The 27,372-nt window shown below is 40.6% G+C and overlaps 1 protein-coding gene across 1 annotated transcript in view; it reads left to right on the forward strand.

The window, feature by feature from the left end:
* Nucleotides 1-27,372, forward strand: part of GTPBP2 (GTP binding protein 2) — a 198,691-nt gene that overhangs the window by 88,116 nt on the left and 83,203 nt on the right. The window contains exon 6 of the mRNA XM_053712754.1: nt 5,921-6,095. Within this exon, the coding sequence (XP_053568729.1) occupies nt 5,921-6,095 (175 nt within the window). The remainder of the gene's footprint in view (nt 1-5,920; nt 6,096-27,372) is intronic.

A 27,372-nucleotide genomic window follows, 5' to 3' on the forward strand; every position in this document is an offset into this window, starting at 1 on the left:
CTGAACTACGTGAGAACCGGACTGCAGATTCTCAGCTCTGATACTTCGTTCAGGGAGATCGTTCTAGTAAAGGAGTCCATACATCCTGGTCCTTAGGTGGTGGTAAGACGCTCCAGCTAAGGCTGCAGGGCAGAGGTGCCTTTTAAACAATAAACTGGGTGTGTTTTATCCATTAATGGTTGAGACTGCAATTCCCATTATGAAGGACTCTGATATTAACCCCATTGAGGCTTCTCCTATCATTGTGTCAAATTCTTCTTTATATTGTGAGGAGAATATGGTTTGCCCTCCTGCACAATTCTGCTCTCACTGCTTAAGTTTGGTATTAAAAGCTAAGAAAAATGTTTCTATTTTCCAGTAAATGCCTGTTCTTTTACCGCAGTCCCCTTTTTATCCTAATTCACAAGCAGTGCCCCGCGGCGCATCTTTACCTCCCTGCTGGAAGTATTTTTTTTACCAGCGGATTTTGCTTCACAACTACAATCTGCGGTTTAAGCTGCACTTAATGCTATTCCTATCTCTGGTAAACGCAAGAGGTTAATCATGTTTCTACTGATTTAGAGGTTAATCCTTCTATTTAGTCTGAGTTGGCTAGTCTTTCCCTACCCTCCGAGGATGATTTGACTTTAAAATCCTCTGAAGATGAACTTTTGGAATCATAGGTTACTGAGGTTAAATCTATTATTCGTAAAGAGTCTAACTTTAGGTTTAAATTAGAACACCTTAGTTTCCTTCTGAAGGAGGTCTTGTCTACCTTAGAGGTCCCTGACTCCAAGTTTTCTGATGAACCTAAGATTCCTAAATTAGATAGGGTCTATGACGTCAAGAAGGCCCGAGACCTTTCCGGTTCTCGTCCGAATGGCGGACATTATTATAAAAGAGTGGGAGAGAATTGGTACTCCTTTTTCTCCCTCTGCTTCCTTTAAGAAGATGTTTCTAGTGCCAGACTCCAATTTGGAACTTTAGAGCTCTATTCCCAAGGTGGATGGTCCCATTGCCACTCTTGCTAAGAGAACTACTATTTCTCTAGAGAATAGTACCTCCTTTAAGGACCCAATGGATAGGAAATTGGATGGTTATTTGAGAAGAATGTTTCAACGCATGGGTCTTCATTTTCAACCTGCAGCAGCGCTGGCCTCGGTCGCAGGCACTGCAACGTACTTGTGTGACTCCTTATCTGAGTTAATTGAAGTGGAATCTCCTCTTGAGGGGATCCATGACCGAATCAAGGCTATCAAGAATTCCTTTATCTGCGACATTAACATGCAGATTATCCACCTGAACATTAAATCCTCAGGTTTTTCTGTCCTGTCTCGCAGGGCACTTTGGTTAAAGTCATGGTCCGCAGATATTGTCTCCAAGACTAGACTGCTTTCATTACCTTTCAAGGGAAAGATTTTGTTTGGTCCAGGTCTGGACTCCATCATTTCCTGGAGAAGGGAAGGGAGCCTTCTTTCCTCAGGATAAAAAGGCGAGAGCTAAGGGGCGTCAGTCCTCCAATTTGTAATCAACAAGCACCTGTTAGGGGGGCAATATAGCACTAAAGAGACTCATAGAAAAATGAGTTACAAAGTCCGTAACAAAAAAAGAGTGCTTTACCCCTACAATTATATAGGAAAATTCTCACAGAATAATACAGGAACGATTTTTAACCATTTATACTTTATCTTTATTGGTTTAACTATTCAGTCATACACGTTTAAAAACACTTAAACTCTCTAGATATCAATATATCATGTATCTATATGTGAAATATTGTACTTGATTTGTATAATATCAAGCAGTCAGATACAAACAATCTTTTGTAGCCGGCTATTAATAAATTCAGAAATAATGCTGTAACAAAAGGACCTGTTACTGTGCTAAAGTTAACTGTGCAAGCAAGGACTAAAGCTATCTAGCTAATACTCTATCTGTAATTATAATCTCATAATCTGACATCCCACATGTTAACAGGTCCTCTTGTTACAGAATTATCTCTGAAAATATTAATAGCTGGCTACAAAAGATATTGTTTGTATCTGACTGCTTGATATTATACAAATCAAGTACAATGTTTCACATCTAGCTACATAATTCTCAGAGGTATTATTCACACACCTATGCTATATATTGATATCTAGTGAGTTTAAGTGTTTTAAAAAGTGTATGATTGAATAGTTAAACCAATAAAGATAAAGTATGAATGGTTAAAAATTGTTCCTGTATTATTCAGTGAGAATTTTTCTTATATAATTGTAGGGGTTTTTTTTTTTTTGAGTTACAGACTTCGTAACTCATTTTTCTATGCGTGTTTTTTTTTTTTTTCTGGGAGGCCGGGAATCAGAACGTTCAGGATCCCTGGGTACTAGATGATGATGATGTTGTTGTTGTTGTCTCTCAGGGATACAAGATGGGGTTCAAATCTCGTCCCCCCCCCAAGGGGCAGATTTTATTCTGTCAAGACTGTCCACAAGGCCAGAAAAGAGAGCAGCCTTCTTAGATTGCGTACGGGATCTCTCCTCCTTGGGAGTGATCGTCCCAGTGCCCACGTCAGAAAGAGGCCTAGGCTTTTACTCAAACCCGTTTGTGGTCCTTACAAAGGCGGGAACCTTTCGTCAAATACTGAACTCAAAATGCCACAACCAGTTTCTACGAGTCTCATTGTTCAAAATGAAGACTATCAGGTCCATTCTTCCTTTGATCCAGGAGGGTCAGTTCATGACTACTATGGATCTAAAGAATGCATACCATGTTCCGATGCACAAGAACCATGTCCAGTTTCTGCGGTCTGCATTTCTGGATCTACACTACCAATTTATAGCTCTGCCGTTTTGGCTTCGCTACTGCTCCCAGAATATTTACAAAGGTACTAGTAGCTCTTCTAGCAGTAGCCAGATCCCAGGGTATAGCTGTAGCTCCTTACCTAGACGATATATTGTTTCAGGCTCCATCTTTTCATTTGGCAAAATATTTTACGGAGAGTCTTCAGTGTCTCCTTCAGACTCACGGATGGAAGATCAACTTGGAGAAGAGCTCCCTGGTCCCTTCTAACAGGGTAGTCTTTCTGGGAACTATCATCTACTCAATCGCAATCAAAATTCTGACGGATCAGAGATGCACAAATATATTTTTCGACCTGTCTCTCTTCAGACAACCTTAAAACCTTCAGTGGCCCTGTGCATTGAGGTGATTGGTCTCATGGTGTCCTCCATGGACATTATTCCTTTTGCCCGCTTCCATCTGCGACCACTACAGTTATGCATGCTGAAGCGATTACTCAAACCTGTCTCAATGTATATCCCTGGACAAGATATTCTCTCTCTCTCTCTCTCTCTCTCTCTCTCTCTCTCTCTCTCTCTCTCTCTCTCTCTCTCTCTCTCTCTCTCTCTCTCTCTCTCTCTCTTTCTCTCTTTCTCTCTTTCTCTCTCTCTCTCTCTCTCTCTCTCTCTTTTTTTCTCTCTCTCTTTTTCTCTCTCTCTTTTTCTCTCTCTCTTTTTCTCTCTCTCTTTTTCTCTCTCTCTTTTTCTCTCTCTCTTTTTCTCTCTCTCTTTTTCTCTCTCTCTTTTTCTCTCTCTCTTTTTCTCTCTCTCTTTTTCTCTCTCTCTTTTTCTCTCTCTCTTTTTCTCTCTCTCTTTTTCTCTCTCTCTTTTTCTCTCTCTCTTTTTCTCTCTCTCTTTTTCTCTCTCTCTTTTTCTCTCTCTCTTTTTCTCTCTCTCTTTTTCTCTCTTTTTTTTTTTTTCTCTCTCGTCCCAAGGCACATGTTTCTTGAAACCATCTTGGGAGATTGTTACTACAGACACCATACTTTCATGTTAGGGAGCAGTCTGGGCTCACCGGAGGGCGCAGGAAACTTGGTCTTGGGAGGAGTCAGCTATTCCTATCAATATCTTGGAACTACGAGCAATCTTCAATCCTCTCCTAGCGTGGACCAAACTGCCTACCGCCAGTATATAAGATTTCAATCAGACAACATAACCTCAGTTGCTTACATCAATCATCAGGGTGGAACAAGAAGTCCACTAGCGATGAAGGTGTCCCGGATCTTCCAATGGGCTGAATTTCACAATTGTTTTTTCTCTCTGCGATTCACATCCCGGGGGTGGACAATTGGGAAGCAAACTTTCTCAGCAGACAGTCCTTTCACCCAGGGGAGTGGGCTCTCCACCCTGAGGTATTTTCTGTGATAACTCTCAGGTGGGGAGTTCCAGAGATCGACCTCATGGCTTCTTGTCTCAATACAAAACTACCCAGGTACAGGTTGAGATCGCGTGATCCTCAGGTGGAACCGGTGGATGTGTTAGCAGTTCCATGGAGGTTCAAACTCTTATCTTTTTCCTCCATTGGCTCTTCTGCCTCGAGTCGTCACCCGCATCAAGCAGGAACAAGCGCCAGCTATTCTAATAGCTCCATCTTGGCCTCGCAGGACCTGGTTCGCAGACCTGGTGAAGATGTCGTCCTCCCCTCCGTGGAGGTTACCGTCTCGGGCAGAGGGTTCTCAGTTTCATAGACGCCCTGATCCAATCTCGCAAACGGGTCACTTGCCATATTTATCACAAGGTGTAGCATACCTATCTACTTTGGTGTGAGAAATGTAAATTTCCTTGGCACAAAGTGAAGGTTTCTAGGATCTTGTCTTTTTTACAGGCTGGTTTGGAAAAGGGTCTGTGAGCCAGCTCTCTCTGAACTGTGTTTTACTGCACAAGAGATTAGCAGATCTCCTTGACATGCAGTCCTTTGTTCAGGCCCTGGCGGGAATCAGGCCTTTGTTTAAACCTGTTGCTCCTCCTTGGATTCTTAATCTGGTTCTTCATGTTCTGCAGCAGGCTCCGTTTGTGCCTATGCATTTCGTTGATCTTAAACTTTTATCCTGGAAGGTTTTGTTTTTGTTGGCTATATGGTGCGACCCCCCTTACTTTGTGTTCCATGCCGATAAGGCAGTGTTGCGTACGAAGTTAGCTTTCCTGCCTAAAGTGGTCTCGGACCGCAACATCAATCAGGAGATTGTTGTTCCTTCCTTGTGTCCAAACCCTTCTTCTTCAAAGGAACGTTTGCTTCACAATCTGGATGTGGTACGTGCCTTAAAATTCTACCTTCAGACGACTAAGGTTTTCAGACAATCCTCATCCTTGTTTGTGTTATACGCTGGAAAACTTAAGGGTCAGAAGGCCTCTATTTCTCTTTCCTTCTGGTTGAGAAGTATCATCCGTTTTGGCCTATGAGACGGCCGGTCAACTTCCTCCTGAGAGGATTACAGCTCATTCCACTAGGGCAGTGTCTTCTTCATGGGCTTTTAAGAACAAAGCTTCTGTGGATCAGATTTGTAAGGCCTGGTCCTCTTTGCATACTTTTTCAAAATGTTATAAGTTTGTTTTTGCTTCAGCTGAAGCTGCCTTTGGGAGAAAAGTGTTTCAAGCAGTGGTGCCTTCAGATTGAGGTCCGCCTATTTTTGTTGCCATTCCATGTTTCATTACGTGTCCTCTATATAGCTTGGGTATTGGTTCCCAACAGTAATGAATGAAGTTGTGGACTCTCCTTTCCTTTGGAAAGAAAACTAAAATAAAGCTTACCAGATTACTTTTTTTCCTGGCAGGGAGAGTAAACAACTCTGCCCAAAATAGTCTTATCTTCTGGCACCTCTATCCCTTATTGTTTCTCCTGCTTTTCCTCGTTCCCTCGGCTAAATGACTGGGGGAAGTGGGAGGGATATTTATAGCCTTTGACTGGGGTGTCTTTGCCTCCTCCTGGTGGCCATGTGTTGATATTCCCAACATTAATGAATGAAGTTGTGGACTCTCCCTGCCAGGAAAGAAAGGAATTTATCTGGTAAGCATAAATTTAGTTATTTACTTTAGGTTCTGAATTACAGTAAATCTGTGTGTGTAACTGAGGTCACATGATCTATATGTACATGTATGTAATGTGTATATTTTTACTTTAGGTGGTGAATTACAGTGAGTCGCGCACCGCTGAACAAATTTGTGAAAGTGCCTCTAAGATGATCACATTTATAGACCTCGCCGGGCACCACAAATACTTGAAGACGACCATTTTTGGACTGACCAGCTACTGCCCAGACTTTGCCATGTTAGTGGTCAGCGCAAACACTGGTATTGGTAAGTGCCCTGTGTAAGGTTACTATTTTACTAAATGACAGTGATGCAACACGTCTGTATGTCTGTAAGACATCTATATATAACACACACTTCTGTACGTACATAAACACGTCTGTAAGCAGCTGACTAGATATCTATGTATAACACACACTTCTGTACGTACATAAACACGTCTGTAAGCAGCTGACTAGATATCTCTATGTATAACACACACTTCTGTACGTACATAAATACGTCTGTAAGCAGCTGACTAGATATCTATATAAAACACACACTTCTGTACGTACATAAACACATCTGTAAGCAGCTGACTAGATATCTATATATAACACACACTTCTGTACGTACATAAACACATCTGTAAGCAGCTGACTAGATATCTATATATATATAACACACACTTCTGTACGTACATAAACACGTCTGTAAGCAGCTGACTAGATATCTATGTATAACACACACTTCTGTACGTACATAAACACATCTGTAAGCAGCTGACTAGATATCTCTATATATATATAACACACACTTCTGTACGTACATAAACACGTCTGTAAGCAGCTGACTAGATATCTATATAAAACACACACTTCTGTACGTACATAAACACATCTGTAAGCAGCTGACTAGATATCTATATATAACACACACTTCTGTACGTACATAAACACGTCTGTAAGCAGCTGACTAGATATCTATATATAACACACACTTCTGTACGTACATAAACACGTCTGTAAGCAGCTGACTAGATATCTATATATAACACACACTTCTGTACGTACATAAACACGTCTGTAAGCAGCTGACTAGATATCTCTATATAACACACACTTCTGTACGTACATAAACACGTCTGTAAGCAGCTGACTAGATATCTATATATAACACACACTTCTGTACGTACATAAACACGTCTGTAAGCAGCTGACTAGATATCTATATATAACACACACTTCTGTACGTACATAAACACATCTGTAAGCAGCTGACTAGATATCTCTATATAACACACACTTCTGTACGTACATAAACACGTCTGTAAGCAGCTGACTAGATATCTATATATAACACATACTTCTGTACGTACATAAACACATCTGTAAACAGCTGACTAGATATCTATATATAACACACACTTCTGTACGTACATAAACACGTCTGTAAGCAGCTGACTAGATATCTCTATAACACACACTTCTGTACGTACATAAACACGTCTGTAAGCAGCTGACTAGATATCTATATATAACACACACTTCTGTACGTACATAAACACGTCTGTAAGCAGCTGACTAGATATCTATATATAACACACACTTCTGTACGTACATAAACACGTCTGTAAGCAGCTGACTAGATATCTCTATATATAACACACACTTCTGTACGTACATAAACACGTCTGTAAGCAGCTGACTAGATATCTCTATATATAACACACACTTCTGTACGTACATAAACACGTCTGTAAGCAGCTGACTAGATATCTCTATATATAACACACACTTCTGTACGTACATAAACACGTCTGTAAGCAGCTGACTAGATATCTCTATATATAACACACACTTCTGTACGTACATAAACACGTCTGTAAGCAGCTGACTAGATATCTATGTATAACACACACTTCTGTACGTACATAAACACGTCTGTAAGCAGCTGACTAGATATCTATATATATATATAACACACACTTCTGTACGTACATAAACACATCTGTAAGCAGCTGACTAGATATATATATATATAACACACACTTCTGTACGTACATAAACACGTCTGTAAGCAGCTGACTAGATATCTATGTATATAACACACACTTCTGTACGTACATAAACACGTCTGTAAGCAGCTGACTAGATATCTATGTATATAACACACACTTCTGTACGTACATAAACACGTCTGTAAGCAGCTGACTAGATATCTCTATGTATAACACACACTTCTGTACGTACATAAACACGTCTGTAAGCAGCTGACTAGATATCTCTATGTATAACACACACTTCTGTACGTACATAAACACGTCTGTAAGCAGCTGACTAGATATCTCTATATATAACACACACTTCTGTACGTACATAAACACATCTGTAAGCAGCTGACTAGATATCTCTATATATAACACACACTTCTGTACGTACATAAACACATCTGTAAGCAGCTGACTAGATATCTCTATATATAACACACACTTCTGTACGTACATAAACACGTCTGTAAGCAGCTGACTAGATATCTATATATAACACACACTTCTGTACGTACATAAACACATCTGTAAGCAGCTGACTAGATATCTCTATAACACACACTTCTGTACGTACATAAACACATCTGTAAGCAGCTGACTAGATATCTCTATATATAACACACACTTCTGTACGTACATAAACACGTCTGTAAGCAGCTGACTAGATATCTATATATATATATATATAACACACACTTCTGTACGTACATAAACACGTCTGTAAGCAGCTGACTAGATATCTCTATATATAACACACACTTCTGTACGTACATAAACACGTCTGTAAGCAGCTGACTAGATATCTCTATATATAACACACACTTCTGTACGTACATAAACACATCTGTAAGCAGCTGACTAGATATCTATATTTCTTTCATGTAATTAGCAAGAGTCCATGAGCTAGTGACGTATGGGATATACATTCCTACCAGGAGGGGCAAAGTTTCCCAAATATTAAAATGCCTATAAATACACCCCTCACCACACCCACAATTCAGTTTTACAAACTTTGCCTCCGATGGAGGTGGTGAAGTAAGTTTGTGCTAGATTCTACGTTGATATGCGCTCCGCAGCAAGTTGGAGCCCGGTTTTCCTCTCAGCGTGCAGTGAATGTCAGAGGGATGTGAGGAGAGTATTGCCTATTTGAATGCAGTGATCTCCTTCTACGGGGTCTATTTCATAGGTTCTCTGTTATCGGTCGTAGAGATTCATCTCTTACCTCCCTTTCCAGATCGACAATATACTCTTATATATACCATTACCTCTGCTGATTCTCGTTTCAGTACTGGTTTGGCTTTCTACAAACATGTAGATGAGTGTCCTGGGGTAAGTAAATCTTATTTTCTGTGACACTCTAAGCTATGGTTGGGCACTTTATTTATAAAGTTCTAAATATATGTATTCAAACATTTATTTGCCTTGACTCAGAATGTTCAACATTCCTTATTTTTCAGACAGTCAGTTTCATATTTGGGATAAATGCATTTGTTTCAATCATTTTTTCTTACCTTAAAAAATTTGACTTTTTCCCTGTGGGCTGTTAGGCTCGCGGGGGCAGAAAATGCTTCATTTTATTGCGTCATTCTTGGCGCAGACTTTTTTGGCGCAAAATTTTTTTTCTGTTTCCGGCGTCATACGTGTCGCCGGAAGTTGCGTCATTTTTTTACGTTTTTTTGCGTCAAAAATGTCGGCGTTCCGGATGTGGCGTCATTTTTGGCGCCAAAAGCATTTAGGCGCCAAATAATGTGGGCGTCATTTTTGGCGCTAAAAAATATGGGCGTCATTTTTGTCTCCACATTATTTAAGTCTCATTATTTATTGCTTCTGGTTGCTAGAAGCTTGTTCACTGGCATTTTTTTTCCCATTCCTGAAACTGTCATTTAAGGAATTTGATCAATTTTGCTTTATATGTTGTTTTTTTTTCTTTTACATATTGCAAGATGTTCCACGTTGCAACTGAGTCAGAAGATACTTCAGGAAAATCACTGCACAGTGCTGGAGCTACCAAGCTAAGTGTATCTGCTATAAACTTTTGGTATCTGTTTCTCCAGCTGTTATTTGTATTGCATGTCATGTCAAACTTATTAATGCAGATAAAATTTCCTTTAGTACTGTTACATTACCTGTTGCTGTTCCGTCAACATCTAATTTTCAGAGTGTTCCTGATAACATAAGAGATTTTATTTTTTAAATCCATTAAGAAGGCTATGTCTGTTATTTCTCCTTCTAGTATACATAAAGTCTTTTAAAACTTCTCTTTTTTCAGATGAATTTTTAAATGAACATCATCATTCTGATACTGATAATGGTTCTTCTGGTTCAGAGGTTTCTGTTTCAGAGGTTGATGCTGATAAATCTTTGTATTTGTTCAAGATGGAAATTATTCGTTCTTTACTTAAAGAAGTGTTATTTGCATTAGAAATAGAGGATTCTGGTCCTCTTGATACTAAATTTAAACGTTTAAATAAGGTTTTTAAATCTCCTGTAGTTATTCCAGAGGTGTTTTATCTCCCTGATGCTATTTCTGAAGTAATTTCCAGGGAATGGAATAAATTGGGTAATTTATTTACTCCTTCTAGACGTTTATGCAAATTATATCCTGTGCCATCTGACAGATTAGAGTTTTTTGGGACAAAAATCCCTAAGGTTATGGGGCTGTCTCTACTCCTGCTAATGTACTACTATTCCTACGGCAGATAGTACTTCATTTAAGGATCCTTTAGATAGGAAAATTGAATCCTTTCTAAGAAAAGCTTACTTATGTTCAGGTAATCTTCTTAGACCTGCTATATTTTTAGCTGATGTTGCTGCAGCTTCAACTTTTTGGTAGCAGCTTTAGCGCAACAAGTAACAGATCATAATTTTATAGCATTATTATTATTCTATAACATGCTAATAATTTTATTGGTGATACCATCTTTTGATATCATTAGAGTTGATGTCAGGTATATGTCTCTAGCTATTTTAGCTAGAAAAGCTTTATGGATTAAACTTGGAATGCTGACATTTCTTCTAAGTCAACTTTGCTTTCCCTTTCTTTCCAGGGTAAATAATCATTTTCGTTCCTTTCCTCACAACAAGGAACAAAAGCCTGATCCTTCATCCTCAGGAGCGGTATCAGTTTGGAAACTATTTCCAGTTTGGAATATATCCAAGCCTTATAGAAACCTATAGCCAGCTCCTAAGTACCTATGAAGGTGCGGCCCTTATTCCAGCTCAGCTGGTATGGGGCAGATTACGTTTTCTTCAAAGAAATTTGGATCAATTCCGTTCTTAATCTCTGGTTTCAGAAACATTGTTTCAGAAAGGTACAGAATTGGCTTCAAGTTAAGGCCTCCTGCTAAGAGATTCTTTTCTTTCCCATGTCCCAGTTAACACAGCAAAGGCTCAGCATTTCTGAAATGTGTTTCAGATCTAGAGTTGGCTGGAGTATTTATGTCAGTTCCAGTTCTGGAACAGGGGCTGGGGTTTTATTTTATCTCTTCATTGTACCAAAGAAGGTCAATTCCTTCAGACCAGTTCCGGATCTATCATTATTGAATCGTTATGTTAGGATACCAACATTCAAGATGGTTACTGTAGGACTATCCTGCCTTTTGTTTAGCAAGGGCATTATATGTCTACAATAGATTTACAGGATGTGTATCTGCATATTCCGATTCATCCAGATCACTTTTAGTGTCTGAGATTCTCTTTTTAGACAAGCATTACCAGTTTTGTGGCTCTACCGTTTGGCCTAGCCTCAGTTCCAAGAATTTTTTTCAAAGGTTCTCGGTGCCCTTTTTTCTGTAATCAGAGAATAGGTTTTTGGTATTTCCTTATTTGGACGATATCTTGGTACTTGCTCAGTCTTCTCATTTTCGAAGAATCTCATACGAATCGACTTGTGTTGTTTCTTCAAGTTCATGGTTGGAGGATCAATTTACCAATCAGTTCATTGATTCCTCAGACAAGGGTAACCTTTTTAGGTTTCTAGATAAATTCAGTGTCTATGACTCTGTCCTTGTCAGACAAGAGAAGTTTAACATTGATATCAGCTTGTCAAAACCTTCAGTCACAATCATTCCCTTTGGTAGCCTTATGCATGGAAATGTTGGGTCTTAGGACTGCCGCATCAGATGCGATTTCCTTTGCTCGTTTTCACATGCGACCTCTTCAGCTCTGTATGCTGAACTAATGGTGCAGGGATTACTCAAAGATATCTCAATTAATATCTTTAAACCGTTTTTACGACACTCTCTGACATGGTGGACAGATCACCATCGTTTAGTTCAGGGGGCTTCTTTGTTCTTCCGACCTGGACTATAATCTCAACAGATGCAAGTCTTACAGGTTGGGGAGCTGTGTGGGGGTATCTGACGGCACAAGGGGTTTGGGAATCTCAGGAGGTGAGATTTCCGATCAATATTTTGGAACTCCGTGCAATTTTCAGAGCTCTTCAGTCTTGGCCTCTTCTGAAGAGAGAGTTGTTCATTTGTTTTCAGATAGACAATGTCACAACTGTGGCATACATCAATCATCAAGGAGGGACTCAGAGTCCTCTGGCTATGAAAGAAGTATCTTGAATTTTGGTTTGGGCGGAATCCAGCTCCTGTCTAATCTCTGCGGTTCATATCCCAGGTATGGACAATTGGAAAGCGGAATATCTCAGTCGCCAAACGTTGCATCCGGGCGAATGGTCTCTTCACCCAGAGGTATTTCTTCAGATTGTTCAAATGTGGGAACTTCCAGAAATAGATCTGATGGCTTCTCATCTAAACAAGAAACTTCCCAGGTATCTGTCCAGATCCCGGGATCCTCAGGCGGAGGCAGTGGATGCATTATCACTTCCTTGGAAGTATCATCCTGCCTATATCTTTCCGCCTCTAGTTCTTCTTCCAAAAGTAATCTCCAAGATTCTGAAGGAATGCTCGTTTGTTCTGCTGGTAGCTCCGGCATGGCCTCACAGGTTTTGTTATGCGGATCTTGTCCGGATGGCCTCTTGCCAACCGTGGACTCTTCCGTTAAGACCAGACCTTTTGTCTCAAGGTCCTTTTTTCCATCAGGATCTGAAATCCTTAAATTTAAAGGTATGGAGATTGAACGCTTGATTCTTGGTCAAAGAGGTTTCTCTGACAGGCTCGTAAATCTGTATCCAGAGAGATATATTATAGAGTCTGGAAGACTTATATTTCTTGGTGTCTTTTTCATCATTTTTCTTGGCATTCTTTTAGAATACCGAGAATATTACAGTTTCTTCAGGATGGTTTGGATAAGGGTTTGTCCGCAAGTTCCTTGAAAGGTCAAATCTCTGCTCTTTCTGTTCTTTTTCACAGAAAGATTGCTATTCTTCCTGATATTCATTGTTTTGTACAAGCTTTGGTTCGTATAAAGCCTGTCATTAAGTCAATTTCTCCTCCTTGGAGTTTGAATTTGGTTCTGGGGGCTCTTCAAGCTCCTCCATTTGAACCTATGCATTCATTGGATATTAAATTACTTTCTTGGAAAGTTTTGTTCCTTTTGGCCATCTCTTCTGCCAGAAGAGTTTCTGAATTATCTGCTCTTTCTTGTGAGTCTCCTTTTCTGATTTTTCATCGGGATAAGGCGGTGTTGCGAACTTCTTTTGAATTTTTACCTAAGTTGTGAATTCCAACAACATTAGTAGAGACATTGTGGTTCCTTCATTATGTCCTAATCCTAAGAATTCTAAGGAGAAATCGTTGCATTCTTTGGATGTTATTAGAGCTTTGAAATATTATGTTGAAGCTACTAAGTCTTTCCAAAAGACTTCTAGTTTATTTGTTATCTTTTCCGGTTTTAGAAAGGCCAGAAAACTTCTGCCATTTCTTTGGCATCTTGGTTGAAATCTTTAATTCATCTTGCCTATGTTGAGTCGGGTAAGACTCCGCCTCATAGGATTACAGCTCATTCTACTAGGTCAGTTTCTACTTCCTGGGCGTTTAGGAATGAAGCTTCGGTTGATCAGATTTGCAAAGCGGCAACTTGGTCCTCTTTGCATACTTTTACCAAATTCTACCATTTTGTTGTATTTTCTTCTTCTGAAGCAGTTTTTGGTAGAAAAGTACTTCAGGCAGCGGTTTCAGTTTGAATCTTCTGCTTATGTTTTTCATTAAACTTTATTCTGGGTGTGGATTATTTTCAGCAGGAATTGGCTGTCTTTATTTTATCCCACCCTCTCTAGTGACTCTTGTGTGGAAAGATCCACATCTTGGGTAGTCATTATCCCATACGTCACTAGCTCATGGACTCTTGCTAATTACATGAAAGAAAACATAATTTATGTAAGAACTTACCTGATAAATTCATTTCTTTCATATTAGCAAGAGTCCATGAGGCCCGCCCTTTTTTGTGGTGGTTATGATTTTTTTGTATAAAGCACAATTATTCCAATTCCTTATTTTATATGCTTTCGCACTTTTTTCTTATCACCCCACTTCTTGGCTATTCGTTAAACTGAATTGTGGGTGTGGTGAGGGGTGTATTTATAGGCATTTTAAGGTTTGGGAAACTTTGCCCCTCCTGGTAGGAATGTATATCCCATACGTCACTAGCTCATGGACTCTTGCTAATATGAAAGAAATGAATTTATCAGGTAAGTTCTTACATAAATTATGTTATAACACATACTTCTGTACGTACATAAACACATCTGTAAGCAGCTGACTAGATATCTCTATATATAACACACACTTCTGTACGTACATAAACACATCTGTAAGCAGCTGACTAGATATCTATATATAACACACACTTCTGTACGTACATAAACACGTCTGTAAGCAGCTGACTAGATATCTATATAACACACACTTCTGTACGTACATAAACACATCTGTAAGCAGCTGACTAGATATCTATATATAACACATACTTCTGTACGTACATAAACACATCTGTAAGCAGCTGACTAGATATCTATATATATAACACACACTTCTGTACGTACATAAACACGTCTGTAAGCAGCTGACTAGATATCTCTATATATAACACACACTTCTGTACGTACATAAACACATCTGTAAGCAGCTGACTATATATCTCTGTATATAACACACACTTCTGTACGTACATAAACACATCTGTAAGCAGCTGACTAGATATCTATGTATAACACACACTTCTGTACGTACATAAACACGTCTGTAAGCAGCTCACTAAATATTTATAGATATCTGCAGCTTATTTTACTATAAGGTAATTTCAGCTGAACTATATTCTACATAACTTTCTTCTCAGTACAGATAGATCTAATATACCGGCATAAAATAGTGGTTTTCACAGCGCCTACCCTGTGTCCTACTAGCTCCCCAGAAAACAAGACACCTAATATATCTTGGAAGAAATTACAGATAATTGTGGGGTCTGAGGAGCGCCTCGAATTGGGCAGAGGATAACTACGTGGCTATGGTTTCAACAAATTTATTAATCACAGACAGTGGATGGTCTGATATCGACCAGTTAAAAATGACCAATTAAAATGGTTAAAACAATGTCACATATATATCACATAGAAAATCACATAGAATTAAACCGGATAAAAATCACATAAAAATAAAAATACATGGATCCATGTTGCACAAAAAATCAATACATATCACAATGTACAATATCTTGAAAATTATGCAAATAAAACAATTGGAAAAACAGGCTTTGGTAATCCTATTTGGTCAATAAGGATATGGTTCAAAGTAAGTGAGAAGGTTGCGCGAAAATAGCGCAAATTAGGCTGAATCACAAACAGTATTTAAGGAGGCTTATCAACACTTACCATACTACAGTCTTGAGAAAGGCCCAGGGAAGGGCCGAAACGCGTTGGCTATTGTATGGTAAGCCTTATTTCAATTGCATATAGGAATTTTTTAGCGTTATTGCACTATTTTGTGTTTGTTTTCCACAGGTACACTGGGAATTCATGCTCTATTTTTATTTATACCTTTTTTAACCTTCTCACTTACTTTTATTGGATTTCTCTTGGATAAACTTTGTACTACACCATATTTTTGGATAAACTGTTTAATACACCAAAACACAGGATTCACCGATTGACAAAATTAACCTCAGTATACATTTGGAATTTTTTATATTTTACATTTTTTCACAGGAAGTTTTTCTTGGCACTTCACTATGTATTTTAATTTAAATTTTTTATCACTGAATTCAACATCACCGTTGACACATTTTTATATTGTAACATTTTTACTACTTTTTCTTTTTTTTGGACACAGTCACACAGACACTTATATTCATAGGAGAGACACTATCTAGGATATATAACTGATTAAACAACCTTCAAGGACTAGGAATTTCTGGAATATTTTATCAATAACGAGCCATTTTAAAAAACCCACACCACTCTTTCAGAGAACCATATCGTTATTGGCCAAATAGGATTACCAAAGCCTGTTTCTCCTGTTAAGTGTGGTCAAGAATCTACCTGAGTTTTTTCTATGATTTTAGCCGGAGTAGTTAAGATCATATTGCTGTTTCTCGGCCATCTGAGGAGAGGTAAACTTCAGATCAGGGGACAGCGGGCAGATTAATCTGCAAAGAGGTATGTAGCAGTTTATTATTTTCTGACATGGAATTGATGAGAAAATCCTGCCATACCATTATAATGTAAACTCAGCCTTAAATGCAGTAGATGTAGCTGGTATCAGGCTGTCATGTATGTATATTTTACACTTCAGTATTCTGGGGAATGGTACTTCACTGGATTTATACTGTATGCATAGACTTAACCTAATTTGCAGGGACTTGCAATAGGTTTTAAATAACAATTAATTTATTGAGGTTAAACGTTTTTTTGCTGGCATGTAAAAACGTTTATTTCTCTGAGGTACTGGGTGAAAAAATGTTTTGGGCACTATTTTTTCCACTTGGCAATAGTTTTGTTTAAATTAAAGCAGTTTACTGATCTCTCTCACTGTTATGAGTGAGGGGGAGGGGCCATTTTTGGCGCTTTTACTACGCATCAAAAAACTCAGTCAGAGGTTCATTTTCTTCCTGCATGATCCGGTTCATCTCTACAGAACTCAGGGATCTCCAAAGCCTTTTTTGAGGGAGGTAATCATTCACAGCAGAGCTGTGAAGATTGTAGTTGACTGTGATAAAAAACGTTTATTTGTGTATTTTTTCTGCTGCCAGGGTTAGTTATCCTTTGCTAATGGGAACAATCCTTTGCTAAAATTGTATATTTCTTACAAAGATTTGATGCTATAACTTAATTATTTTCAACTGTCATAATTTTTTCTGTGCTTCTTATAGGCACAGTTCGTTTTCATATTATTGTAAATTACTTGAAAAGCATTTCCAAGTTGCTAGTTTATTGCTAGTGTGTTAAACATGTCTGATTCAGAGGAAGATACATGTGCTATATGTGCTAATGCCAAAGTGGAGCCCAATAGAAATTTATGTACTAATTGTATTGATGTTACTTTAAATAAAAGTCAATCTGTACAAACTGAACATATTTCACCTAACAACGAGGGGAGAGTTATGCCGACTAACTCGCCTCACGTGTCAGTACCTGCATCTCCCGCTCGGGAGGTGCGTGATATTGTAGCGCCGAGTACATCTGGGCGGCCATTTCAAATCACATTACAGGATATGGCTACTGTTATGACTGAAGTTTTGGCTAAATTACCAGAACTTAGAGGCAAGCGTGATCACTCTGGGGTGAGAACAGAGTGCGCTGATAATATTAGGGCCATGTCAGACACTGCGTCACAGGTGGCAGAACATGAGGACGGAGAACTTCATTCTGTGGGTGACGGTTCTGATCCAAACAGACTGGATTCAGATATTTCAAATTTTAAATTTAAGCTGGAAAACCTCCGTGTATTACTAGGGGAGGTGTTAGCGGCTCTGAATGATTGTAACACAGTTGCAATACCAGAGAAAATGTGTAGGTTGGACAAATATTTTGCGGTACCGGCGAGTACTGATGTTTTTCCTATACCTAAGAGACTTACTGAAATTGTTACTAAGGAGTGGGATAGGCCCGGTGTGCCGTTCTCACCTCCTCCGATATTTAGAAAAATGTTTCCAATAGACGCCACCACACGGGACTTATGGCAAACGGTCCCTAAGGTGGAGGGAGCAGTTTCTACTTTAGCTAAGCGTACCACTATCCCGGTGGAGGATAGCTGTGCTTTTTCAGATCCAATGGATAAAAAGTTAGAGGGTTACCTTAAGAAAATGTTTGTTCAACAAGGTTTTATATTGCAACCTCTTGCATGTATTGCGCCTGTCACGGCTGCAGCAGCATTTTGGTTTGAGTCTCTGGAAGAGACACTTGAATCATCTACACTAGATGAGATTACACTCAAACTTAAAACCCTTAAGTTAGTTAACTTATTTATTTCAGATGCCGTAGTACATTTAACTAAACTTACGGCTAAGAATTCCGGATTTGCCATTCAGGCACGCAGAGCACTGTGGCTAAAATCCTGGTCAGCTGATGTTACTTCTAAATCTAAATTGCTTAATATACCTTTCAAAGGGCAGACCTTATTCGGGCCCGGGTTGAAGGAGATTATCGCTGACATTACAGGAGGTAAAGGCCATGCCCTGCCTCAGGACAAAGCCAAACCTAGGGCTAGACAGTCTAATTTTCGTTCCTTTCGTAATTTTAAAGCAGGAACAGCATCAACTTCCTCTGCACCAAAACAGGAAGGAGCTGTTGCTCGCTACAGACAAGGCTGGAAACCTAACCAGTCCTGGAACAAGGGCAAGCAGGCCAGGAAACCTGCTGCTGCCCCTAAGACAGCATGAATCGAGGGCCCCCGATCCGGGACCGGATCTAGTAGGGGGCAGACTTTCTCTCTTCGCCCAGGCTTGGGCAAGAGATGTTCAGGATCCCTGGGCGTTAGAGATCATATCTCAGGGATACCTTCTGGACTTCAAATCCTCTCCCCCAAGAGGGAGATTTCATCTGTCAAGGTTGTCAACAAACCAAATAAAGAAAGAAGCGTTCCTACGCTGCGTACAAGATCTTTTATTAATGGGAGTGATCCATCCAGTTCCGCGGTCGGAACAAGGACAAGGGTTTTACTCAAATCTGTTTGTAGTTCCCAAAAAAGAGGGAACTTTCAGGCCAATCTTGGATTTAAAGATCCTAAACAAATTCCTAAGAGTTCCATCGTTCAAGATGGAAACTATTCGAACAATTTTGCCCATGATCCAAGAGGGTCAGTACATGACCACAGTGGATTTAAAGGATGCTTACCTTCACATACCGATTCACAGAAATCATTACCGGTATCTAAGGTTTGCCTTTCTAGACAGGCATTACCAGTTTGTAGCTCTTCCATTCGGATTGGCTACGGCTCCAAGAATCTTCACAAAGGTTCTGGCTCCGTACCTAGACGACATTCTGATACAAGCTTCAAGCTTTCAAACTGCCAAGTCTCATACAGAGTTAGTACTGGCATTTCTAAGGTCGCATGGATGGAAGGTGAACGAAAAGAAAAGTTCTCTCTTTCCACTCACAAGAGTTCCCTTCTTGGGGACTCTGATAGATTCTGTAGAAATGAAGATTTACCTGACAGAAGACAGGTTAACAAAGCTTCAAAATGCATGCCGGGTCCTTCATTCCATTCAACACCCGTCAGTAGCTCAATGCATGGAGGTGATCGGCTTAATGGTAGCGGCAATGGACATAGTACCTTTTGCACGCCTACATCTCAGACCGCTGCAATTGTGCATGCTAAGTCAGTGGAATGGGGATTACTCAGATTTGTCCCCCACTCTGAATCTGAATCAAGAGACCAGAAATTCTCTTCTATGGTGGCTTTATCGGCCACACCTGTCCAGGGGGATGCCATTCAGCAGGCCAGACTGGACAATTGTAACAACAGACGCCAGCCTACTAGGTTGGGGTGCTGTCTGGAATTCTCTGAAGGCTCAGGGACTATGGAATCAGGAGGAGAGTCTCCTTCCAATAAACATTCTGGAATTGAGAGCAGTTCTCAATGCCCTTCTGGCTTGGCCCCAGTTAACAACTCGGGGGTTCATCAGGTTTCAGTCGGACAACATCACGACTGTAGCTTACATCAACCATCAGGGAGGGACAAGAAGCTCCCTAGCAATGATGGAAGTATCAAAGAAAGTCTCACTCTTGCCACCTGTCTGCAATCCACATCCCGGGAGTGGAGAACTGGGAGGCGGATTTCCTAAGTCGTCAGACTTTTCATCCGGGGGAGTGGGAACTTCATCCGGAGGTCTTTGCCCAGATACTTCGACGTTGGGGCAAACCAGAGATAGATCTCATGGCGTCTCGTCAGAACGCCAAGCTTCCTCGCTACGGGTCCAGATCCAGGGATCCGGGAGCGGTTCTGATAGATGCTTTGACAGCACCTTGGACCTTCGGGATGGCTTATGTGTTTCCACCCTTCCCGATGCTTCCTCGATTGATTGCCAGAATCAAACAGGAGAAAGCATTAGTGATTCTAATAGCACCTGCATGGCCACGCAGGACTTGGTATGCAGATCTAGTGGACATGTCATCCTGTCCGCCTTGGTCTCTACCTCTGAAACAGGACCTTCTGATCCAGGGTCCATTCAAACATCAAAATCTAACTTCTCTGAAGCTGACTGCTTGGAAATTGAACGCTTGATTTTATCAAAACGTGGTTTTTCTGAGCCAGTTATTGATACCTTAATACAGGCTAGGAAGCCTGTTACCAGAAGGATTTACCATAAAATATGGCGTAAATACTTATATTGGTGCGAATCCAAGAGTTACTCATGGAGTAAGGTTAGGATTCCAAGGATATTGTCTTTTCTACAAGAAGGTTTAGAAAAGGGGTTATCCGCTAGTTCCTTAAAGGGACAGATTTCAGCTCTGTCCATTCTTTTACACAAACGTCTGTCAGAAGTTCCGGACGTTCAAGCTTTTTGTCAGGCTTTAGCTAGGATCAAGCCTGTGTTTAAAACTGTTGCTCCGCCATGGAGTTTGAACTTAGTTCTTAATGTTTTACAGGGTGTTCCGTTTGAACCCCTTCATTCCATTGATATCAAGTTGTTATCTTGGAAAGTTCTGTTTTTAATGGCTATTTCTTCGGCTCGAAGAGTTTCTGAGTTATCTGCCTTACATTGTGATTCTCCTTATCTGATTTTTCATTCAGACAAGGTAGTTCTGCGTACTAAACCTGGGTTCCTACCTAAGGTGGTCACTAACAGGAATATCAAGAGATTGTTGTTCCATCTTTGTGTCCTAATCCTTCCTCGAAGAAGGAACGTCTGCTACACAATCTAGATGTAGTCCGTGCCCTGAAATTTTATCTACAGGCAACTAAGGATTTTCGTCAAATGTCTTCCCTGTTTGTCGTTTATTCTGGTCAGAGGAGAGGTCAAAAAGCTTCGGCTACCTCTCTCTCTTTTTGGCTTCGTAGCATAATACGATTAGCCTATGAGACTGCTGGACAGCAGCCTCCTGAAAGAATTACAGCTCATTCTACTAGAGCTGTGGCTTCCACTTGGGCCTTTAAGAATGAGGCTTCTGTTGAACAGATTTGCAAGGCTGCAACTTGGTCTTCTCTTCATACTTTTTCCAAATTTTACAAATTTGACACTTTTGCTTCTTCGGAGGCTGTTTTTGGGAGAAAGGTTCTTCAGGCAGTGGTTCCCTCCGTGTAAAGAAAAGAGCCTGCCTGTCCCTCCCGTCATCCGTTTACTTTTGCTTTGGTATTGGTATCCCAGAAGTAATGATGACCCGTGGACTGACCACACTTAACAGGAGAAAACAAAATTTATGCTTACCTGATAAATTCATTTCTCCTGTAGTGTGGTCAGTCCACGGCCCGCCCTGTTTTTTATGGCAGGCTAAAAAATTTTTTTTGGATTATACTCCAGTCACCACTACACCCTTGGGCTTCTCCTTTCTCGTTGGTCCTTTGGTCGAATGACTGGAGGTGACGTAGAGGGGAGGAGCTATATAGCAGCTCTGCTGGGTGAATCCTCTTGCACTTCCTGTAGGGGAGGAGATAATATCCCAGAAGTAATGATGACCCGTGGACTGACCACACTACAGGAGAAATGAATTTATCAGGTAAGCATAAATTTTGTTTTTTCCAATTGTTTTATTTGCATAATTTTCAAGATATTGTACATTGTGATATGTATTGATTTTTTGTGCAACATGGATCCATGTATTTTTATTTTTACGTGATTTTTATCCGGTTTAATTCTATGTGATTTTATATGTGATATATATGTGACATTGTTTTAACCATTTTAATTGGTCATTTCTCCTGTTAAGTGTGATCAGTCCACTGGTCATCATTACTTCTGGGATATTACTCCTCCCCAACAGGAAGTGCAAGAGGATTCACCCAGCAGAGCTGCCATATAGCTCCTCCCCTCTACGTCACCTCCAGTCATTCTCTTGCACCCAACGACTAGATAGGATGTGTGAGAGGACTATGGTGATTATACTTAGTTTTATACCTTCAATCAAAAGTTTGTTATTTTATAATAGCACCGGAGTGTGTTATTCCTTCTCTGGTAGAATTTGAAGAAGAATCTACCTGAGTTTTTACTATGATTTTAGCCGGAGTAGTTAAGATCATATTGCTGTTTCTCGGCCATCTGAGGAGAGGTAAACTTCAAATCAGGGGACAGCGGGCAGATTAATCTGCAAAGAGGTATGTAGCAGCTTATTATTTTCTGACAATGGAATTGATGAGAAAATTCTGCCATACCGATATAATGTAAACTCAGCCTTAAATGCAGTAGCAGCAACTGGTATCAGGCTGTCATGTATGTATATTTTACACTTCAGTATTCTGGGGAATGGCACTTCACTGGAATTATACTGTATGCATAAGACTTTAGCCTATTTTGCAGGGACTAGCAACAGGCTTTTTAATAACACTTAATTTATTCATGTTAAACGTTTTTTGCTGGCATGTAAAATCGTTTAATTTTCTGAGGTACTGGGTGAAAAAATGTTTTGGGCACTATTTTTTTCCACTTGGCAGTCGTTTTATTTAATTTATGACAGTTTACTGATCTCTCTCACTGTTGTGTGTGAGGGGGAGGGGCCTTTTTTGGCGCTTTTGCTACGCATCAAAAAATTCAGTCAGAAGCTCATTGTATTTCCTGCATGATCCGGTTCATCTCTACAGAACTCAGGGGTCTTCAAAACTTGTTTTGAGGGAGGTAATCACTCACAGCTAGAGCTGTGAGATTGTAGTTGACTGTGATAAAAAACGTTTATTTCTGTAACTTTTTTTTCTGCTATCAGGGCTAGTTATCCTTTGCTAATGGGAACAAGCCTTTGCTAAAATTGTGTTTTTTACAAAGATTTGATGCTATAACTTTTCAGTTTATTAATTTTCAACTGTCATAACTCTTTCTGTGCTTCTTATAGGCACAGTACGTTTTCATATTATAGTAAATTACTTGAAAAGTATTTCCAAGTTGCTAGTTTATTTGCTAGTGTGTTAAACATGTCTGATTCAGAGGAAGACATCTGTGCTATATGTGCTAATGCCAAAGTGGAGCCCAATAGAAATTTATGTACTAACTGCATTGATGCTACTTTAAATAAAAGTCAATCTGTACAAATTGAACACATTTCACCAAACGAGGGGAGAGTTATGCCGACTAACTCGCCTCACGTGTCAGTACCTGCATCTCCCGCTCGGGAGGTGCGTGATATTGTGGCGCCGAGTACATCTGGGCGGCCATTACAAATCACATTACAGGATATGGCTACTGTTATGACTGAAGTTTTGGCTAAATTACCAGAACTAAGAGGTAAGCGTGATCACTCTGGGGTGAGAACAGAGTGCGCTGATAATGTTAGGGCCATGTCAGATACTGCGTCACAACTTGCAGAACATGAGGACGGAGAGCTTCATTCTGCGGCTGACGGTTCTGATCCAAACAGATTGGATTCAGATATTTCAAATTTTAAATTTAAGCTGGAAAACCTCCGTGTATTACTAGGGGAGGTGTTAGCGGCTCTGAATGATTGTAACACAGTTGCAATACCAGAGAAAATGTGTAGGTTGGATAAATATTTTGCGGTACCGTCGAGTACTGACGTTTTTCCTATACCTAAGAGACTTACTGAAATTGTTACTAAGGAGTGGGATAGACCCGGTGTGCCGTTCTCACCCCCTCCGATATTTAGAAAGATGTTTCCAATAGACACCACCACACGGGACTTATGGCAAACGGTCCCTAAGGTGGAGGGAGCCGTTTCTACTTTAGCTAAGCGTACCACTATCCCGGTGGAGGATAGCTGTGCCTTTTCAGATCCAATGGATAAAAAGTTAGAGGGTTACCTTAAGAAAATGTTTGTTCAACAAGGTTTTATATTGCAACCCCTTGCATGCATTGCGCCTGTCACGGCTGCAGCAGCGTTTTGGTTTGAGTCTCTGGAAGAGACACTTGAATCAGCTCCGTTAGATGAGATTACACACAAGCTTAAAGCTCTTAAGTTAGCTAACTCATTTATTTCAGATGCCGTAGTACATTTAACTAAGCTTACGGCTAAGAATTCCGGATTCGCCATTCAGGCGCGCAGAGCACTGTGGCTAAAATCCTGGTCAGCTGACGTTACTTCTAAGTCTAAATTACTTAATATACCTTTCAAAGGGCAGACCTTATTCGGGCCCGGATTGAAAGAGATTATCGCTGACATTACAGGAGGTAAAGGCCATGCCCTGCCTCAAGACAGAGCCAAACCTAAGGCTAGACAGTCTAATTTTCGTTCCTTTCGGAATTTCAAAGCAGGAGCAGCATCAACTTCCTCTGCTCCAAAACAAGAAGGATCTGTTGCTCGCTACAGACAAGGCTGGAGACCTAACCAGTCCTGGAACAAGGGCAAGCAGGCCAGGAAACCTGCTGCTGCCCCTAAAACAGCATGAATTGAGGGCCCCCGATCTGGGAACGGATCTAGTGGGGGGCAGACTTTCTCTCTTCGCCCAGGCTTGGGCAAGAGATGTCCAGGATCCCTGGGCGCTAGAGATAATATCTCAGGGATACCTTCTGGACTTCAAATACTCTCCCCCAAGAGAGAGATTTCATCTGTCAAGGTTGTCAACAAACCAAATAAAGAAAGAGGCGTTTCTACGCTGCGTACAAGAGCTTTTATTAATGGGAGTAATCCATCCAGTTCCACGGTCGGAACAGGGACAAGGGTTTTACTCAAATCTGTTTGTGGTTCCCAAAAAAGAGGGAACTTTCAGGCCAATTCTGGATTTAAAGATCCTAAACAAATTCCTAAGAGTTCCATCGTTCAAAATGGAGACTATTCGGACAATTTTACCCATGATCCAAAAGGGTCAGTACATGACCACAGTGGATTTAAAAGATGCTTACCTTCACATACCGATCCACAAAGATCATTACCGGTATCTAAGGTTTGCCTTTCTAGACAGGCATTACCAGTTTGTAGCTCTTCCATTCGGATTGGCTACGACTCCAAGAATCTTCACAAAGGTTCTGGGTGCTCTTCTGGCGGTACTAAGACCGCGAGGAATTTCGGTAGCTCCGTACCTAGACGACATTCTGATACAAGCTTCAAGCTTTCAAACTGCCAAGTCTCATACAGAGTTAGTACTGGCATTTCTAAGGTCGCATGGATGGAAGGTGAACGAAAAGAAGAGTTCTCTCTTTCCACTCACAAGAGTTCCCTTCCTGGGGACTCTTATAGATTCTGTAGAAATGAAAATTTACCTGACAGAAGACAGGTTAACAAAACTTCAAAGTGCATGCCGTGTCCTTCATTCCATTCAACACCCGTCAGTGGCTCAATGCATGGAGGTAATCGGCTTAATGGTAGCGGCAATGGACATAGTACCCTTTGCACGCCTACACCTCAGACCGCTGCAATTGTGCATGCTAAGTCAGTGGAATGGGGATTACTCAGACTTGTCCCCTTCTCTGAATCTGGATCAAGAGACCAGAAATTCTCTTCTATGGTGGCTTTCTCGGCCACATCTGTCCAGGGGGATGCCATTCAGCAGGCCAGACTGGACAATTGTAACAGACGCCAGCCTACTAGGTTGGGGCGCCGTCTGGAATTCTCTGAAGGCTCAGGGACAATGGAATCAGGAGGAGAGTCTCCTACCAATAAACATTCTGGAATTGAGAGCAGTTCTCAATGCCCTTCTGGCTTGGCCCCAGTTGACAACTCGGGGGTTCATCAGGTTTCAGTCGGACAACATCAGGGAGGGACAAGAAGCTCCCTAGCAATGATGGAAGTATCAAAGATAATTCGCTGGGCAGAGTCTCACTCTTGCCACCTGTCAGCAATCCACATCCCGGGAGTGGAGAACTGGGAGGCGGATTTTTTAAGTCGTCAGACTTTTCATCCGGGGGAGTGGGAACTTCATCCGGAGGTCTTTGCACAAATACTTCGACATTGGGGCAAACCAGAGATAGATCTCATGGCGTCTCGACAGAACGCCAAGCTTCCTCGTTACGGGTCCAGATCCAGGGATCCGGGAGCGGTCCTGATAGATGCCTTGACAGCACCTTGGACCTTCAGGATGGCTTATGTGTTTCCACCCTTCCCGATGCTTCCTCGATTGATTGCCAGAATCAAACAGGAGAGAGCATCAGTGATTCTAATAGCGCCTGCATGGCCACGCAGGACTTGGTATGCAGATCTGGTGGACATGTCATCCTGTCCACCTTGGTCTCTACCTCTGAAACAGGACCTTCTGATACAGGGTCCTTTCAAACATCAAAATCTAACTTCTCTGAAGCTGACTGCTTGGAAATTGAACGCTTGATTTTATCAAAACGTGGTTTTTCTGAGTCAGTTATTAATACCTTAATACAGGCTAGGAAGCCTGTTACCAGAAAGATTTACCATAAAATATGGCGTAAATACCTATATTGGTGCGAATCCAAAGGTTACTCTTGGAGTAAGGTTAGGATTCCTAGAATATTGTCTTTTCTACAAGAAGGTTTAGAAAAGGGGTTTATCCGCTAGTTCCTTAAAGGGACAGATCTCAGCTCTGTCCATTCTGTTGCACAAACGTCTGTCAGAAGTTCCAGACGTTCAGGCTTTTTGTCAGGCTTTGGCCAGGATTAAGCCTGTGTTTAAAACTGTTGCTCCGCCATGGAGTTTAAACCTTGTTCTTAACGTTTTACAGGGCGTTCCGTTTGAACCCCTTCATTCCATTGATATAAAGTTGTTATCTTGGAAAGTTCTATTTTTAATGGCTATTTCCTCGGCTCGAAGAGTCTCTGAGTTATCAGCCTTACATTGTGATTCTCCTTATTTGATTTTTCACTCGGATAAGGTAGTTCTGCGTACTAAACCTGGGTTCTTACCTAAGGTAGTCACTAACAGGAATATCAATCAAGAGATTGTTGTTCCATCCTTGTGTCCAAATCCTTCTTCAAGGAAGGAACGACTTCTGCACAATCTGGATGTAGTTCGTGCCCTAAAATTTTATTTACAGGCAACTAAAGATTTTCGACAAACGTCTTCCCTGTTTGTCGTTTACTCTGGTCAGAGGAGAGGTCAAAAAGCTTCTGCTA

This window comes from Bombina bombina, chromosome 4 (genome assembly GCF_027579735.1).
Source record: "Bombina bombina isolate aBomBom1 chromosome 4, aBomBom1.pri, whole genome shotgun sequence".
NCBI classification, from domain to species: domain Eukaryota; kingdom Metazoa; phylum Chordata; class Amphibia; order Anura; family Bombinatoridae; genus Bombina; species Bombina bombina.